This window comes from Erithacus rubecula (genome assembly GCF_903797595.1).
Source record: "Erithacus rubecula genome assembly, chromosome: Z".
In the NCBI taxonomy this organism is placed as follows: domain Eukaryota; kingdom Metazoa; phylum Chordata; class Aves; order Passeriformes; family Muscicapidae; genus Erithacus; species Erithacus rubecula.
Genome location: NC_136661.1, coordinates 6,861,987 through 6,882,087, shown reverse-complemented (window position 1 = coordinate 6,882,087; position 20,101 = coordinate 6,861,987). Strand labels below are relative to the sequence as shown.

Genomic DNA, 20,101 nt, shown 5'->3' with positions numbered 1-20,101 from the left:
AAAATTTAAATCCCAAACTAAAGTACTCCCAGAAATTAATTTATCATCTGCAAAGTGTGTAAGTTAATTATAAACACAATTTAAAATTCTATTTTAAAATCTGTTAAGCCAATTATTTTAATAAATGTCAAACCAAATCATTAGAAGGCAAATTCAAGAAAACTTAAAATAGACAAAGTGTACATCTGCACTTAAAACTTCTTTAACTGTCCTTAAGTTTAAAGACAATAAACATTGCTTTAAAAACAGGCAAAACATCCTGTAGGCTTCAACTAGATTTTAAATATTTGCCAAAAATGAGCAAAACCAGGAAAGACTTCTTGTCACTGAAATATATACAAGGGCCGTTTTAAATTTTTCTTTCCCCACAGAGTCAAAGACATATCCCTATCACAATATTTTTCACAAAGTGTTCACAGTCAATAAATGCCATGATAAGTCTTCACAGCTGGAAAGACTGTGATCTTCTGTGAAAATCTTGTTAATAGGAAGACACCCTGAATAGTGCCTAAAACTACGAATGAATGAAACACTACTGAGCCACTACAGATTATCTTGCAATCTTTCTCAGCATTATACAAGGACTATGGACTTCCTAACAGGTTTAAGCAGAAACTTAAATAGTTCTAGTGTTTTAAGTCTTTCCTGAGAGTTCTAAAACATTGTCAAAACAGTTATGGTCTATTAAAAACGACATTTAAACAATGATTTTCATATTATCTAATAATAATAGTCAAATAATATCGATTACTATTTAAATATTAATAATTTTGATAGTCTTATCTTCAAAATAATTATTTTGAAAGCACACAAAATGGAATCTAAATGTCCTTCTGTATACGATTTCCTGGAACTTCTTGCGATACAGTTTTCCTCTTCCAATTTTAGGTTTAAGAAAAAAGAAAGCTGGCCTAATTTCTCCACAAAACATTCTTAATTTTAACTTCAACAAAACCAGACTCCTTCAGGAAAAAAAATCCAAAATCCAAACCCAAACCTTCAAAGCATACATTTTATATTTGATTTCCAAAGGACAGTTTCTACCACCATATTCTATATTTAGACTGCAAACTAAATTTCAATTTCTTCCGTAAAACAATAAGGGTACTTGAATTTATATTATAAGTAAAGCTGAGAAGGAAAAAAAAAAAGTAAATGAATACCAATCAATCAACATGGCAAAAATACAAAATTCTAAACTGTTAAGTACCAACAGAAAAAAAAATTTCAGAAAGACTAACAACTTACAAATGAATAATATTATTTATATAATAAGTTTAAAATTAACTTGGTCTTTTTCCTTTATTTAAAGTTATATATAATGAACTTATTACTGTATTTGGAGATCATGTTTTTGCCCAAATATATTTTAGCTATGTCTATGGAAAGTTCTTAACTGTAAGACTTGCAGGATAAGAACAAAGTAAAAGAAAGATGAATATGACATTTCTGTGTACCTTAAATTAAGGCACTGCTTTCCATTTTTACCAGGTCATCATAAGGATCCTTAAGGTTCTTAAATAAGTAAATAAACTCTTTAGTTAGAATAAATGAAGAAACACCTGGGAATAACCTAAATATATTATTTAGGTGTCTGTTTCTTCTCTTACTCTTTACATGCCCCAAAATCAGTACATGGTGCACAGTTCTTACTAAAATTGTAGACAATTTTATTTAAAATGCCAAAAGCCAGCTAATTTAAAATTAATTGAACCTTAGCTTGACATTTCCACTGTAACCCGCAAAACAGCCAAATGTGTTAACTCATCCTAACACAGGTGTAGAGCATAGGAAACAGCTAACAGTCTGCAATATACCATAAAAGACATTTAATCTGACAAAATAAAGCCATGGGAGGTGTAGCAGAAGATTACAAGCAACTAAGATGGGAAGATTAAGAGCAAAAAGTAATAATAAAATAAAACAAACATTTAGAGGCAGGCTAAGCATGCAGAACAAGCAAGAGAGAGTGTATGTGAAGAAGAGACAACTTACATGGCTGTTGAGAAGAGAGCTTCTGTGAGTGGACAGACCATCAGACTTTTGCAGTGTCTCAATCGCCATTTCAATCTGATAATAGATGTCATTAAAAAAAGGACTCAAGATGGGATAGTAAAAGTCTGATCAGAGAAGTTTTGACAGATTCCTTACAGATCAACAGAAATGCCTGCTTTATTCCTGGCTAGGGCACATATTTTATTAAAAGGCCTCATTCTAGAGTCCCAGTGAACACAAGCCTCCTCAATGAGGTAGGAAAGTAATTTTGCTTGTATGTATACTGTAGGATCACAGTCTCAAAGTTCATTTTACCTTCCAAACTGCTCAGAATGAGCTCAAAGATGTAGAATTACTGGTGAGCTGCATTGAAATAAAAATAACCCAGATTGAACAAAAATATAATCACTAAAGGAAAAAAAAATTAAATAAAAAATCCCTGAACGATTTTCAGAAAGGCCTCTATATGTTTTCCCTTCAACTAGACCAGGAAGAAACATGCAGAGCTTGCAATAAGAATTGAATTAGAAGCAAAACTTTAACTATCTGAAATCACAGAATCAAATCCCAAACCAAAGTAATTCAATAGGTTTTACATCATTAGCTTCACTGGGACAGGACAACAACCCTTAATTCCTGCCAGCACCCTTTGAAGATCCCCAGCTGTCAAAGTAAATGGAAAGTCAGGAGTTACACAGACTGCAGGATCCAGCCTTTGGAAAAGCAAATTTGTTCACAATAATTTTGCTTTTAAAAAGGAAAAGAAAACACAGTGTAACTAAAACACAAAGTAGATTTTTTTTCAAATGCAAATGTATGGTTACTCTCACATCCATTTTCTTTCTTTTCCTTTTAAGTAACAATGGATATTTTGATTTTGATCAGTTTGGTAACAACATTAAAGGAAAAACCTAAGTGCAATTTATCTGGGAGGCCAGAAGAGCAAAAACCAACAATGAAAATGACAGAGACAATGGAACGCACAGTAAGAAAAGGCACACAATTATTAGCTACAATAAATGGCCAAAATGAAAGCAATGGAACTACCACTTAAACTTTAAAAAAATACTTATAATTATCTCCGTGAACATTTTTAATGTTTTAAAAGTCCTCTCTATCCTACTTCAAATACCACAGTACTAACTATAATTTTAGTGACATAATTTATCAATATTGGCTGAATTTACTCTCTGTATAGCAGAAATGAAAAACTACTGTAGTTGATAGTCAAATTTACATGTAAAATTAGTTTATTCTTTTTTTCCAGAGCAATTGACAAGTATTTTAGTATATCAGCTGTGAGGAGTAATTTCTTTTAATCGTGTCATATTAACTTTGCAAGTCTTTAAAAAAAAGTACATTATTAAATACACACAGTAATTATGTAAAAAACCATTCTTGCTTGGCAATAATGTTCTTTCTTTTAACAGTCTGACTTCTTCACTGACTTGCTTCAGTGGAAAATACTATGAGGTCAAAGTATTCATTCGCACAGGAAAGATCAAATTTTGAAAGCATGCTGCAAGGTAAAAACTACAAGCGGAAAAGATCATCATAAGGTCAGCTTACTGTAGCGAGATAAGCTTCCTTCCTAACAAACTATTACAATCAAGCAATTAAGATTATACAGACATTTAAATCCTAAATTTGAATGTTAGGACACACATATCACAGTGCTTAACCCACAGCAGTACTGTACACTGGGGTTACACCACCTGCTGCTCATTCCCACTACTGTCCTACTCTCATTTTGTTGCTGTAACTGGTCTCCTTCATTCAGAGAACCAATGTGTTAAAAAGATTGGAATCTAAAAATTTCACTTGAAAAGTGGCATTACAGATGACACTGACTCCTCACTGCCACATTGATTTCATGGTTTTGGGGGTCAGTGATGGGCTTTTTGTCATTTGCAAGATTTTTGCTGCTGAAGTTTCTTTTAATAAATTTCATCAGTTTGGCTATTGAAGGCAAAGAATCTGTGCTCACTTTTAGTGTACCACATTAACCAAGCAACACTGGTTACCACTAAAACATGTTACTTTATCAAGCTCAAAAATGGGATCTATATTTAAAATCAATCTCCAGCATATTCTACTAGGACAAGCTTAAAGAGAAATTGTTTTCACTACTAATTATTTTGTTCATCATTTTTAGGATATATTTTGATAAAATAAACTTTCACATTTATCTGATAGATGTCTCTATAATGCTAGAAACCCTCTTGCATATAAGTTGTAAAATTACTTCTTAACTAATTCTGAGCATAAAATATGATTGATTTGAAGACAGATTTTTTAGACACTAAGTGATATCACTTGCCCTTTCTGAAAACTTGCAGCTGCTCCTTGTTTTATTCTATTGGTACCCTGCAAGGCTCAATTCTAGGGCCAGTTCTGTTTGTGTTTTTATCAATGATCTGGATACAGGCGTTGAAAGCACCATTAGTATGATTCCTGTAGGTCCCCACAGCTGAAATATGTTATTTTCTTCTCCTCTGTTATTCCCAGGTTTTGGGTTTTCAAGAGGCTCTATGTGACACAGAGTGTACCATGTGTAAGGAAATAGAAGCTACCTGAGTAAAAAGGTCCTGAAGTGGAGGATTTGTTTCTCCAAGCTCTTAGGTTCTAAGTTCTGGTCAGGGACTTTTATTTAAGCTCTAGAAAAATTGAACATTATGTCTCTATTCAAACAGCACTTAAGCACACAGAATAACCACACACTGCATATTATTATGATATTTTCTGGAATGATGAAAGTAATTTTAACATTTAAAATTATATTCTGTGTAAATACAAGTGGAAGGCTGATACTCTCCCATTATTAACAATAAGCAGCAAGAGATTCCAGGCACAACTTTCTACATATTTATCTGATATGTTAAATAAGAATTTCACTTATTTGAATATGTGCTCAGTCATACATTCCCCCTTTTCTTCTCTTAATAAGATTAAAAACATTTATTTAAATTTTCTGATAACTGAAACGTACACTATCACTCCCAATGCACTCACTTTGCAATTCCAACTAAACCTTGTTAAAATGTTACACTACATGCGGAACACTAATTAGTTTTCATAGTTACAAACATAGGCAGTCACTAAATTAAGGGCATTATAGATGAGAAAACTATGATTGTGAATTTCTTTAATTTACTTTGTTTGCCAGCTAAAACACTGCTTGGTACTGATGCTGATACTGACACAATCATTAAAGAATAAGGATAATCTCCTGGGGTTAAAAAATTCAGCAGTTTGATTCCAGTAAGTGGATCTATAATGTAATCCTTACATGATCTACTGATTTGGAAGTTATTGACTGTTTTTGCTAGGTTATGTCTTAGAATTCACTAACATGTTATTAGATAAACAAATTACACATAAGATATGCATATAGCACAGACATAGCAAATACCTATCTCAAACCCACTTTGCAAAAAACTCCCTTCATCCCTGGAAGAAGAAAGAAATAGTTATTTTCCTTATGATTGAACTAGCAATTTCCATGATCAAGTAACAATTTAACAATTAGAACAAAATGTTTATCGTAAGTTGTTCTGAGGAGGTAAAAAAAAAGAAAAGAGTGTGCAAAATTGAGGTCCTGAGGTTTAGTGATTAATCTGGGTACTCTACAATTTTTTTTCTTTATCTGTTTGCATTTGTAAACCATCCTCCACCAGCAGCAGGGCAGGCAGGTGGTATCTTAGTATTCAATATATTGTTACAACATGCTGAAAAAAGATAGATCCTGTCTCTTTTTCCACAGGTGCATCTCTTTTACAGTGCCCTTTATTCACTTCCAAAGGTTCACCCTTTTAGGCTTTAAAGGAAGTGAAATTCTAAAGCAGCTATCATCACAATGTTCCATTATGAGGGAATTACTAATTCATCATATGTATACAAGAAAGACGGATTTGGTGGTACAGCTAAGCCCTGGATACTTGTGGCAATTATGCCTACCTAAATAAGGCAGAACAAATCTGAAAATACAGAATAAATGGACACAGGCCTTTTGAAAATGTGATACTTACACTCATTTAGAATGTCACAAACATACATGGTTTATGGTGGCTTTCAGTTCTATTTCAGGACAAAGTATTCATGTATATCACACCGTTTTATGAAACCTGTGTCAAAGAGTTGTGTTAGGCAGACAAGCTAGCCCACAAGAAACAAGCTTGAAAATGAAATTGTATTGACCATGTGAGGAGAACTCCAAACTAGCCCATACAGCTGGGAGAATTAAATCTAAAAGATTTGCATTCTTGTCAATTGAAAAAGCTATAGCAACTCCTGCAAACTGATTGTGAAATTTTGGTCAAAATATTGAAACAATACTATGAAGACAGATAAAAAGATGCCTAAAATTTCAGTCTGTGGAATGAAAGAAATGTAAGTATGCAGAAAGAAAGAAAAAAAAAGATGTCAAATAAGAGCAGTATTTTACATAAAGCTGACCTTAAAAGAATGCTAATAAACCTTAAAAACTTAGAAATATAAGTGTTTTTTTATTCCTAAAAACTCCCCTGATTAAGGTGTAAATATGAAAGTTTAATATATATAACAGACACAGGTCAAAACACTTGCTGCAAATGCACACCACCAGTAGTCTGCAGGTACATAAGGCAGACATCCTGACTAATGAATACAGCATGTTCTCTAGTAATTACAAAAAGACTAATCTGGGAGAAAAAGCACACCTATCAGTCACAAACTGGAAAAATAAAAAATGCTTGGAGTTAAATCGGATTCCCTTTTCCTTCCCAAATTTTCAAATGTAGTGCTGCCCAGGTCTCAAGGGACCTTGACACACTTTAGGTGGGCTAATGCAAATCTCATCAAATTCAATAAAGTGAAGTGCAAGGTCCACTTCACTTGGGTCATGGCAATCCCAAGCTACAGGTTGGGTGGAGAAGTGTGAGAGCAGCCCTGCAGAGAAAGATTTGGGGGTGATGACTGAGGAAAAACTCAACAGCAGCTAGCAATGTGCACTCACAGCCCAGAAAGCCAAAGTGTCCTCAGCTGCATCCAAAGCAAAGTGGGCAGCAGGCCTGCAGAGAAGGAGAGGGAGTCTTCATAAAGGACTGCAGTGACAGTACAAGGACTAATGGGTACAAACTGAAAGGGGAGAAACAAAGGTTGGATACTGTGAGGGTGGGGAGACACCGAAACAGGTTGTCCAGAGAGGTAGTGGTTTCCCCATCCTTGAGGGTTTCAAGGCCAGGAAGGATAAGGCCTTGAGCAATCTCCTCTAAAGGAAGGTATCCATGCCCATGGCAGAGGGCATTGGACTAGCTGATCTTTAATGCCCCTTCCAATGCTTTACAATCTATGATTCTATGTTTACCTTCCATGATAGAAATTGAATAATTTACCATCTTTTCCCCAGATGATCTAGCTATTTGTATACCTAATGTCTCCTATATACATCATTAAACATATTCTAAACCTTTTTCTCTGTGGTCATTTTCCCCACTTTAGGAAAACAAAACCAAAAAAATCCTATGTAAAAATCTTTTGTCAAGCTTGTCACAAGGACTTAAAATATATACATTCCACCTAACTGAAAAACGTGTAAATATATCAGAGTTATTCATACCAGAGAACCAAAATAGAGAAACTAAGAAAATTCAATTCAATTACTATTAAAATCAAATTTGAAAACATTTATGGCATGACAGCCTTAGACAGAGAGAGTGCCCATATTAGGACAAATGTGTATTTAATAAAAACAAAGAAAACCTGCAGTTCTTTAGAGAGATGATGCATCTACGCCATTGATAACCAGAATGTTTTGAGAACATCATAGTAAGTCTCCTGGCATCCTGGCATTTTCAAACAAAAATAATTAACACAAATTCTTCCCATGGATTGAAAGACATGTATTTTTGACACTTTATGATTAAAAAATTGTGTTTCTTAAGATCTTTTAAAATCAGAAACAGGAGTACTACATTGGAATAAATCAAGTTTCCAACAACTTAGTATTTTGATAAACAAATACCCAAATAAACATTAAACTGTCAAAACTGGAATCACTATGGTTGCTACAGGGCTTTTATACAGAAAACACACTAAAAGCCAATGGGCCAGCCTGTACAAGTGGATAATCAAGGAGCACAGACAGATGAAGCCAGAACGCAGCAGGCAGTGTGGCAGATCTCAGTAGCAATCGTTCTCCCTTTCTCCCCACACTCCTTGTCTTGTGAAGATGACATAGTCTCAACGCAAGACTTTACAGTGCAGCAGTAAAGCACTCAAAGGGACAGAGAAATACATAAATGGTTTTGGTGACATTGCTACACTGAAACCTCTGGAAGAAAGGGGAGAAACCATGATGCTCCACATCTTTGAAGCAGAAACCAAAGCATGAAGTTTTATCAAGGCACAAGATCCACCTGATACCTTCTTTTCACAAAAGAAGCCACTGTGCTCAGCTGGAGGAATAATATATACATATCTTGCCTGTATTTGATGTCAGACAAAATGATCTAATACTCCTTTTTGCATAAATATTTGTGCATATTTGATTTGATCAGAAATGTTTTATTTTATGCTAAAATGGATTTAGCTACATCAAAACTACCATAGAAGTGAAAAAATGGAGGAGGGAAAAGCTCCTGTACAGAGAAGGGAATTAATAAACAAAATCTCACCTCAAACTTAAATCCAAATTATAATCTTTATGCCTTCATACAAGATTTGTTAGTTTTCCTAAAATAGTTATACTTCCACTAGAATTGTATTATCAGGATATGGTATTTACATTGGGCCTTCTTACTTCTTTTTGTTATTTTCTTTCCAATAACTACAACATATTTTCTGCAGTTACCATCCTTCCTTTAAAGTTAATAGCAACTTTTGCATGCTGTTTTTACTAGCAGAACTAATAGTTTGTGGGGATACATTATATTCATATCAATTCTGATTTCATTTTCGTGCAGATTTAGATTTGCACTGAAATAGGATGAATTTCTGTAACAGTATGAGTGAAAACCTCCTATGGTTGGTGATGACTGCTGAATAACAACTGTAAATTGAGGATTAGTCAAAAAGCTTGTTAGAAAACAAGTCTAATGGATGAAATCGATGAAAAAAATGGAAGATGATTTATATTTCACTAGCAACATGGCAATCCAATTTTTTGGAGAGTCCCTTAAATGTAGTGTTTGCTTATTTAATGAGAGCTGCCTGTAAACCAAACAGATGACTCTTTCATACAGGTTTCAACATGCAAATTCATTTCAAATAGGTCTCCAGCTAGGCTAAACCAGCTCTTCAGTGCATTCACAATATGTTCTTGACCAATTGACAAACATATAGGAAAATGATAATTTTGGAGAGCTGCTCATCTACTGAGCATCTCATATAGAAGTTCTTATAATCTGAATGTTTTTCTGGATTTGAGAAAAAAACCTTTTTAGCACATAGAAAAAATAGTTTAATAGGCCAGCAAGAGATATAATGCGAAGAAGCAGTGAAATCAATGGAAATGAAAAAAGTCAAGAAAAAGCCAACAAATGTTCTTCATGAATGCCAACATAAACCACTACTGAATATATGTTTGAATAGTTTGACAGAGCACAAGTCTTGATATTTTGGCTATAAAAGCAGTGCTACTGCATGCTATAGCTCAATAAGGACAGCTTTCTAGTATGAATGTTTGACAGAAAATTAAAATAAATTAAATTTTACAACCAAAATATTAGCTCTTTATTAAAATTCTGAAGCAGAACTCAGAATTACATTAAACCATAAAGAAAAAAGTGAAAATAAACTTAAGAATTTAATTCTGCATAAAACAAATAGCTTACCTGCTGAAGAATAAATTAGATTTTTAATTTAATTCATCTAAAAGACAGTTAATAACATGTACCTATTTTTATGTGTTTGACTTATATTCTGAAACTTTCTTGTTTCTTTCTTTTAACTTTAGCTAGATGTATCAGAAAGAGATAACATAATTTGCTTATTACAGATGTAATGATTTGATCAGTAAGGGTGATAAATGACAAAACAACTGAAGTTTTCAGTTGAGAAGAGTAAACAGAACTAGTACTTCTAGTGGCAAAATAAAGAGAACTTGTGATGACCATATATATTGATAAATAAATTCTTGTTAATTTTTATATCCTTTTTCTCCATATGAAAATTCTCCAAACTAATTCAAAACTGGATTTTTTTCCTGCATATTATTCTAGCAAAACAGTCTGGATACAGGTTATTTTGATGGCTCCAATATATTCTCTACACAAGAATAAAAAGTTATGATGGTAAAGATCAAATGAGGATCACAAGTTAAACAAGCTCTATCTAAGGTGTAATCCATTTAAAATATTACATTGCTCTATTTAACGCAGTTTAATTATGCTACTTAAATTAAAACAGACTTGGTGCTTTCAAGTGAGTATAAACTGAACCTTTAGTGTTTCAATTAATTTTTGAGCATTTCAGCTGAAACACACCTAGACTAAAATTATGATCTAAAATTATGTCTTGCTTCCTTAGCAAGAAATGTTCTTCATACATACTCTAATGCATCATTCTTATAGAAAACTATGTTATACAGAAGAAATAACAAACACCCCAAGAAACAGATGAAATTATTTTAGTGCCACAATGTCTTTTAATAATTGTTGTTTAACTAGCAGTGTTTTTCAGTGAGTTGATACAGCAGTATAGAATTTATTTTGAGAAACAGATTATTAAATTGACACACAGAGCAAGACACAAGAGAAAAATGATGTTGAAGCCATGGACTTTAGCTTTTGTTCAATATTGGCAAATTCTTTTAATTTTTGAAAAAAAGATCAAACCAGTGTTTAATTTTCAAAACATAGTGTGGAGTTCTGACATTCAAATAATTCTAGGATTTTCAACTACAAAGTAACTCTACTACTCTTCTTTTGTGTGTATTGGATATATTTAAGCCTCATTTGTTTTCACAGCCAGTTAAGCACCTGATATCTGAAAGAGAAATGACACTTTTTTCAGAACCTCTGTTCTTCTATTAAGTCATGCACAATACAGGCAAATGTTAATATACACTTTTTTATTACTCAAGTATAAAATTCTCTGTTGCTGTGAAAGATCCCACTGCATTCAAGTGGGATAGTTATATTATTCATGAATTATGACTCTTCACAATTTTTTTTTATCAGGAAATAATACTACAGGGGTTTTTTGGATAATGTAATAATTTCTTGCATAGTACCAAAAATTGTATTTATCCTTACCAATCACTTTAAGATTCAAACTTGAGAGAATTTTCAGATCATCTAAATTATCCAATGCTTCTACATCATTTCCTAAAAATTACGTCCCCTAACTTTATTTCCTTTTTGAATACTGATGAATTTGTATTATTACTGATGCTTTATATCCTTTCTATATTTTTAAACTGCTGCTACCCTATATTTCACAATTCTCTTCCCCATTACTTCCAAATCTCTACTACTCAGAAGAATAAGGTAAAAGTGCTCCTTAGGGCAGCAAGGTAAGAGGTTAGTATAAACCCATTTTCCTAACTGAAATATAGGCTCATTGAGTAAGTTCTTAAGTAAAGTTCTTCATGCTCATGTTTATGTAACCACAATACTCTATACCACAGTTGCAACAGAATGCATCTTCCCATAGCACTGTCAGACATTCCCACATGAGCTTTAAATCTGAAACAGAATTCGTACACATACCATATATAAGTACGAATAAAGTGTTAAAACGTATTACCTCAGCATTCTGAACAATTGGAAATTTTTCAAAATAAGCTACCAAAACTATACTAATATCAGGCAAACAAACTGATTAAATGCAGGGAAGTTACATATATTGATCTACAATTTAAATTATTTAACATTTACATCTAACATAGTTGTGCTTAACAACACCATATTTTTCCTACATTTTCAGAAAAATTATAAAATGTTAAAATTTAACGTATGAAATGCAATTATTTTCAAGCTATCAAGGGAAAGGTATGCCTTCATGATTAAGTTTTCACAGTATTCTTACTCCTGCACCTTACACAACAGAATACTACAATGCATTCTGTCACAAAAACTGTGTCAGCCTGCAAGAACATCTGAGTGACTACAAGACTAGACTCAAAGGCTTTGCATCAGTCTGAAATACTTACTGTGGCTGGGGAGGCCCGTGTTGTGTGAGTCACTGTATGACCAGAATTTTCCATTGAATTGCCAATCAGATAGGTGCCTCCTGAGCTGCTAATGAGTTGTCCTCCTGTTACGCCCATCTGAATCCCTCCAGTGCCCACCATGCTATGAGACGACACCACTGTTGTCACCTGTGCAGAACTTCCTTGAGTATCAAAATAATTTCCTCCAGTGTTTTGACTGTACATCTGGGTTTCTGTGTAAGGATAAGTTGTTGATCGGCTTCAAGAGAAGAAAATAAAAGAAAAGGAAAATGCATTATTTGCATTTCATTTAGCTGAGGGTAATGTTGTAACTCTAGAAATTGATTTCACAAAAAACGAAAATCAAATCAGGTTGGCAAACAATCCCTGTCCCCTCAGAGAACAACAGTTAATCAAGTCAAAGCATTGAATAACTAACTCAGTGTCAATGATGAGCCAAGTATCCACCCAACAATACAGAAAAACTGTTGGTCTTACACAAAGAGGAAGAGAGAAATGAACAACAAAAACTGAAGGCGGGCACATAGAGCTAATACATAAATGCATTGCAAATATAAATTATATTTAATTTATAAAGCTTTGCCTGCATCAACATTTTTTAAAAATTTGACAATGGAATTTCGATTTCTAGTTGGATGTTATATGTTTTGCATAATGCACAGTTTGCAAAATTACAAACAATTCATACAAATGTCAGTTAACAGAGTCCACTGCTCAAGAATCCTCTGTTGTCAATTGTTTTTAAAGTTGCTGAAGCTCTTGAACGAAGCTTGAAAATCTTGAAAATCTTGAAAAGTTTGGTGGTATTTTGGGAAACACAGTTATTTTACAGGGCAAATTCCAAATGAGACATCAATTGGTGTAATGATACAAAACAGCATTTAAGAAAAAAACCCAAACAGATCTATAATTTATTAAATGGTTGCAAAGATTAAACAAGTTAAAAGAATGCAACAGTAACATTCAAAAAAAATTATCAAGTATGAAACATTCTCATGCCATTAACCAGTTCACCCTAATAAACTACTCAGCTACTGAAACCTTCTATCATATGTTTCATGTTGTTATTTACTTATTTCAAATTATTATTCTACATGTGTTATAATCTACATTTAATTTTTGAATTTGTATTTGTTCCCACAATCTAAATTTGATATTTAACTCAATGTATTTCAAAATGATAAAGTAAATAGAACTCATTTTTTCAAAGACTGGATCTTTTTATGTTGACAAGCATGACAACAAGTAAAAATCAGTCAGTTTACCCAATCATTAATTTTCTCATTTAAGCATAAAAATCTGTAACATTTCTTGTAATCCACAGGCAATATCGATTTATACAGCACGTTACTAAAAAAGTTTAAAAAAACCCCTTCAACCAAACAACAAAATCCCAGACACTTTTGTACAGAAACACAAGAGGTGGATGCAGCAGTCATGTTTTATGCAGTAAGCTGATGATTAAGACACCTATGCAAGAACCTGAAGAAAGGCTTTCCTTCCCCTTTATTAATACAATATTTATTTTTTCATTAATATAGAGAAAAAGCCAGGGCAATTTACTGTTGTTATTTTTTAATTATGGAAACTAATTACATTAGTTAATTAGAAAACAACAGATCCAGAAATAATAATTTCTTCTTTACCTTCAGAAAAACATTATTTCTAAATAATTGAGGAACATAATAGTACCTCATTAACAAAGTCAGAAATTTTGCTTTATTAACTATGGCTACAAAGGTTTCTCCCTTCCCCTGCAGAGATTTCCAGAATCTCCAAAACTTAAGCTCTAAAATCTGAAATGTTTCATAAGCCTCATACTACCTTATTCCCTCTTACCCCTCTTTAAGCTACTCGAACACTTTCCGTTTTATTTTGAGTATTTCAAAGCCTCAAGATCAGCTGCAAAAAACTTTTAAGCTAATCCAAAAGAAATGCCTTGCACTCTGCGAAAAGAAAGCAAAATAATTCTTTTAGGGACTAATGCTCAAACAGACACCTAGTCTATTAACACTACTTTTGGAAGTCAAAAACAGTTGATCTTTGCATTGCACTAACCAATGCATGTATTGAGGTATTGCGCAGGTCCCAATTAATTTGTTCTTTCAAACCAAGGCATCATGGTGATACCTTGTGATACCTTAAGGATACTGTTTATCTTAGAACCATAGAAAAAATCTACTGAGCTGTTAAGGTTATAAAAAAAAATCAAGTCAAACCATCAGCTGAAGGCTGCCATCTGCATCCCTAAGTCATGTCCCCATGTGCCACATCTAGGTGTATGTGAACATTTCCAGAGGTGGTGGCTCCACCATCCCACAAACTGCCTGTTCCAGTTTGTGATCACCCTTTGCGGAGAAGAAATTTTTACTTAATGCCTAACCCTTGATTATTCATCTTGTGATAAGCACAATAACCACTAGCAGATTGGACATTGTCTCTATCTTCACATGTGTGAACACTGCTATGCAGTAGAGGAGAAATGTAGGGAAACGTTGTGATGTAGGCTCAGGGGAAATAGCTCAAGGAAATGATCACCAATTGACTGACACTGAAATTTCTCCCCAGAAGAGGAAAGAAAAACCTTGGTATCAGCTGTCAGTAAGGAAAATAAGGAAAGGATAAGATCATTGTTGACAGCAAAAATAGACATGGTTACAGGAAATACGCTGTATAAAAGATGCAAGGAGAACATATCTTACTTGCAAAACTGGAATTGAATATTGGAAGCAATGCAAATCCTAGAGAATGCTTCAAATTTCTCCTTCAAAGAAAATTAAGTTCTCAGACTTGGTGTGGAATAGGAGACGAAATATTTGTTTGCTTTTATCTTGCTTAGGTATATTTATAACATATGTCATCTGTAGACCTCTATCCTCTATATCACACATAGTCTCTAAATAAGGACTAATTGTAACAGAGCATCTATTTCTGCTTATAAGAGCACTCTATATGAGTGTATCAATGGGACTCAACAATGGATCTGACTCAAAAATAAACACACACTTCCATTTGGTCCAACAATCAGCAGGCTTTTCTAGAACACTTGATCATTGGAGATGACTTAGCAAACCTTCTACAACAGAGATCAACCGTACATTTAAAAGGGAGATGAAAATACTATAATTACAAGTAATAATAATTGTAACTTAGCAAAGAGACTTTTAACCAAAATTGTTGAAACTGGAAATTAATAATGCAGCTGTATAAGATTATGTTTTAGAAAGCAGTTTTGGGAAATGATATTTTTAGAAAGCAGGATTGAATGTTTTAAGGTCATTGCACATGGTAATACTACCCTTTAAAATAGAGTTGCAGCATACAGGAAAATAATGAAGTGATCTTCTACTTCTCTGCAGCATTTGTAGCGCAAATATGTTACAGTTTCTCAAATAGCCTGACACATATCATATTTAGTTCCTTCACACTGCAAAGGTTATAAAAGCATTCCTAGCTTTTCTCTCCTTTAATAGCTGCATATAAAATCACACAGGGAGTAATCTCTACGTTTTTGTGCTCTTTATGGGAACACATTGATGATTAATTCTTGATTGAGATAGCAAGAAGGATACAGAACCTGATAGTTTCTACTATTGAAACACTGTGAAGTTCCGTGCTTACTAGAATGTGGTGTTTGAAAGCTTATCAGTTACAAGTAAATTTAAAATCTAAGTAGTTAGGCTACAGAATCCTAGTTTCCAGAAGGCTGTGCAAACTAGATCATGTTTACCCTGTGAGCAAGCAACAGAAAGTCAGGCACTGTGTGAATTCAATTCAGATTAAGCAAGCCTAGAACAGGTGCCTGATCTTAAAATCCCACATTAGAAATAAACAATACCAGAAAGAGTTGGTCTAGCATTGCAAGAATTACAATAATTCAAGGCACTTTCTATTATGCCTCATTGCTTGTTTACATACATTTTGATTTACAAAATATAATATTAGAAATAGAAGAGTTAGAGTTGTGGTAAAAAATTGTTTAAAACACTTTTTTTTTTTTTGCACATGAAATCAGAAAAGAATTAATTTCTATATTCAATAAACCCCAGCATTACCATGCAAGTCAATTGCAATGTCTTACCCTACTTTACAGGCTCTAATATAATGTTACTGAGCCCAATTTTTACAGACACTTTTGTCTCTTCAAAGGTACTGACATTCTGAAAAAAGGTCCCAGAAAGTGTAAATTTGTTGTTGTCCTCCCTTAGTTCTCAGTGTGCACATGCACACATTTGTAAATAATTTAATCCCATCTGCACCTATCATCAGATTCTATATAAGTACTCGATCCACTGACTGCTATGCATCAGTGCTCAACCTCAGAACACCTCCAAACTAAATATTCTTTCATGCAAGAACAATATCCTCAAACTCCTTTAAGTTTACAGAATAATTCTGTGGTCCTTAAGCTAATAGTAAGCTTCACAGAAATGAGAGAGAACATAATTCTTTGTCTACTATGTAGGGAAGACCTTATCACAGCCATATTCTGGAGGTGATGTATCCTAAAAGCAAAGGGAAGAAAGGACGTGCCATACACCCTGGGACAGTCACAACAGAACATGATACAGCCATTAAATTATAATAGAGAGGCATTTATTAGCCATAAAAAAGAACTGAGATCTTCAACTTGCAGTCCAAGACCATTTCCCACACGGAAACAAAGCTATAAAAGTGCACACAATGCACAGCTACAGAAAACCCTGCAAACCAGGGAATATAAATGAAAAAAAAATTGATTTATTAAAAATAAATTATTAATTAAAAAAAAAAAATTATTCTAAGGATCTGTAATTTCGACAGTTAAGGAAACATTAATTACAGATTTCTAAAATTCTGATGAAGTATAACAGACCTATAGTCCAAGACATATGGCACTGCCACTGTCAGGAACATGTCAAAGGGCATGTACTAAATCTGCAAGATCTGAGGAGTCAGGCTTTTCAGGTTCTCTTTTTCTAGGCTTCCCTGTCTTAGTCTAGAGTTTTGTTCTAACAGTGATTACTGAATAATTAGATAAATGTTACTTAATCTGTTTCCATTTTAGCTTAGCTTTCTATGATTGCATGGTATGAAACCTATAATTAAAATGCTGAGGCATTGTAATGTCTAACAGACAATATCAAACAGCTGGTCTGTACACAATAAACAATACATGACCCTAAATCAAAACTACAGCAAAGAAGACCATGAGCTGGCATAACTATCCAAGAAGTATCCATTTTGACAAAAACAGACCACATAAAACAAATTTAAATAAATCATGGAAATGGAAGTCAGTGAAAAACAGATAAAATATGGACTAGAACACTTTAAAAATACCTGCAAGTGGACACACTTTAGAGCCCTCACCACCCATCATACATTGTCCACACATAACACCTGTGTTAGTGGTAAATTGCTGAAATTCTCTGTCACTCAGAGAGGAGCCATTCACCTTAGTATGCATAAAGGTATTAAAAGGAAAAGGATGATGTCAGAGAAAAAGGGATAGATACTAGAAACTAGTATGAAGATTACAACTGTAACTATATTGATAATAATGACTTTATTTAACCATTAAGATTTCAACTAAGGTAAGAGTAAATCCTTGGGTTTGCTTAAATGGTATATTTTGCCAATATAAACACCACAAATTGTTGTGTAACAGGTTGGTGAAGAATGCTGTTTGGATCCAACAGCAATAGCAATCTTTGTGCGATCCCAGACATTAAAACCCTCTTTGCCGCATCAGAACTACCAGGTAAGTGGCTACCTTTTATTCAAGTTCTACAATTTGTAAGAAGAAAGTCCACTTCTAGTACGCAGAACCAATCAACTTCTTAACATAAGTGCAGCAATAATAGTCCTAGTATTTTCTGAACAGCCAGGTAAGCCTGTACATGCCATTGCAACAACAATGTACTTTTGTTTCAGGATACAGTGACACGCTTGACAAGCAAAACTGCTGTTAACTAGAAACAAATGTAGATAACGTAGTTCTAATATTCTTCTATCATACAACATATGTGACAAGTTGCAGGCTACACCCTTTTTATTGTTATATTCCGTCCAATTGTAATAAAACCAAATAACTTCTAAGTGTAGACAAATCATGATATAAAATGTGTGGGAAGAATTGTATTACAGGAATAAAACAGTTACACTTAACAAAGACTGTGAAACCTGACAAACCTCTCGCTTTTATAATTCAAAGTATTAGGTAACTTTTCCCTGATATATATTGTAACTGTATCCTTTACTGCTATTGTATATGGATTTAAATCAGAGCTAGTTTGCAAGTGCTGTGTTTTAAAATAAAGGACAATTCTTTCACAGAATTGTAGCATGGTTTAGGTCAGAAGGGACCTTAAGAATCTTCTAGTCCAACTTCCCCTGCCATGGGCAGGAACACCTTCCACTAGTCCAGGTTACTCAATGCTCCATCCAACGTGGACTTGAACACTGCCAGGGATGGCGCATCCACAGCTTCTCTAGATGACCTTCCTCACCACTCCCTAAGCCAAGAATTTCTTCACAATATCTGAAGTCATCTAATCTACATCTCTCCTCTTTTAGTTTAAAACCATTGCCCCTCTAGCCTATCATTATCTGCCTTTATAAGAAGTCCCTCTCACGCCTTCTTCTGAAAGCCTTTTTTAAGTAATGGAAGGTCACAATAAAGCTCTAAATCTGTCCTCATCTGTCCTTTTAAGAGATGGGCTCCAGTGATAACAAGTCCACGTCTTTCTAATTGCTGAGGACCCCAGAAGTGGACATAGCACTCCAGACGGGGTCTCATGAGAGCAGAGTGGAAAGTGAAGTCTTTCATCAGGCATGCAGTGACAATTTATTCCCATATGAATTAATGTCTTCACCTTAACTGTGGCTTGCAGACTTGTTATTCTATTGCTAGAGCAGTACTGTTGCTTCAAAGACTACAGAACAAACCTACATCTGATTTTGTGTCAGAATTAAGATTTTGATTTTCATAAAATATATCAAATCAAACACATAATCATGGGAAGACTATCCAAAATATGGTGTATAAAAGCATATGAGAAATGTGCTTCACTATATAGAACCTTTAAAAAGTCTGAGTAGAAACACAGACTGGGTCCATTCTCTGCTAATGAAATTAAAATCTTTAGAAAGGTAAATCTTCCTGTAAGGATTGAACAACGAACTGCCTATCCACTACATTGCTGCTCACAGCAGCATAGGTAAAATCTTCTTTGTAGGAAGGAAAAATAATATAGATTTGGCTCACATTCTAACAAGAGCTTTCTTCTTTTATATCCTATTGACTGATTTTGCAGGAACTGACAGAGGGATTCAGATATAGAAATACAATAACATAACAGAAACCTGAAGGTTCCTGCCAAGCAGTCAGTCACATCTGCTTCTGTTTTTCCCTTGGACTGTAATCAGTAGTGTAGTACACTTTTTATACACTGCCAAAAGTCCCAACAGCACACAAAAGAATTTAAAAGCAATGAATGAAAAGAGGAACTTGAAAAATAGCTTCTTTAAGAACGACCTCTTTTGGAGGCTAATAGTAGGCTATCACAGTCACAATGTCATTATGCTGCTGTATGTGTGTGCTGGCTTTGGCTAGAGTAGAGTTACTTTCTTCACAGTAGATAGTATCAACACCATTTGTAGCACAGGTCTTTAACACAGCCATGTACTAGCTACTAGGAAGAAAATTTATCCCAGACAAAATCAGAACAACAGAGAAGTCTAATGCGTATTTAAAATACATAGTTTAGGATTTAAAAGTGACCAAAAAAAATGGAGAAGACAGTATGTGAAAAATTGATAAATCAAAATGTGCTAGTAGAAATGACCAAAGAATGTTGTCATTGTTAGCATCCTATGTCTCTGAATCCAAATAACATTACTCTTTCCAATTACTTTTGGATTACCATCAATACATAAGGACTTTCAGACAATCAAAAAGCTTTATTATTG

General features: G+C 33.9%; 1 protein-coding gene across 5 annotated transcripts in view; it reads right to left on the bottom strand.

Annotated features, from left to right (window-relative positions):
- Positions 1 to 20,101, bottom strand: part of RFX3 (regulatory factor X3) — a 96,461-nt gene that overhangs the window by 21,565 nt on the left and 54,795 nt on the right. For 4 of the 5 annotated variants that reach the window (XM_079330025.1, XM_079330026.1, XM_079330027.1 and 1 more), the window contains exons 4-5: positions 12,128 to 12,386; positions 1,996 to 2,070 (exon numbers count right to left, since the gene is read on the bottom strand). In XM_079330025.1, the coding sequence (XP_079186151.1) occupies positions 1,996 to 2,070; positions 12,128 to 12,386 (334 nt within the window). The remainder of the gene's footprint in view (positions 1 to 1,995; positions 2,071 to 12,127; positions 12,387 to 20,101) is intronic. The other variant, XM_079330029.1, reaches the window with a different exon arrangement.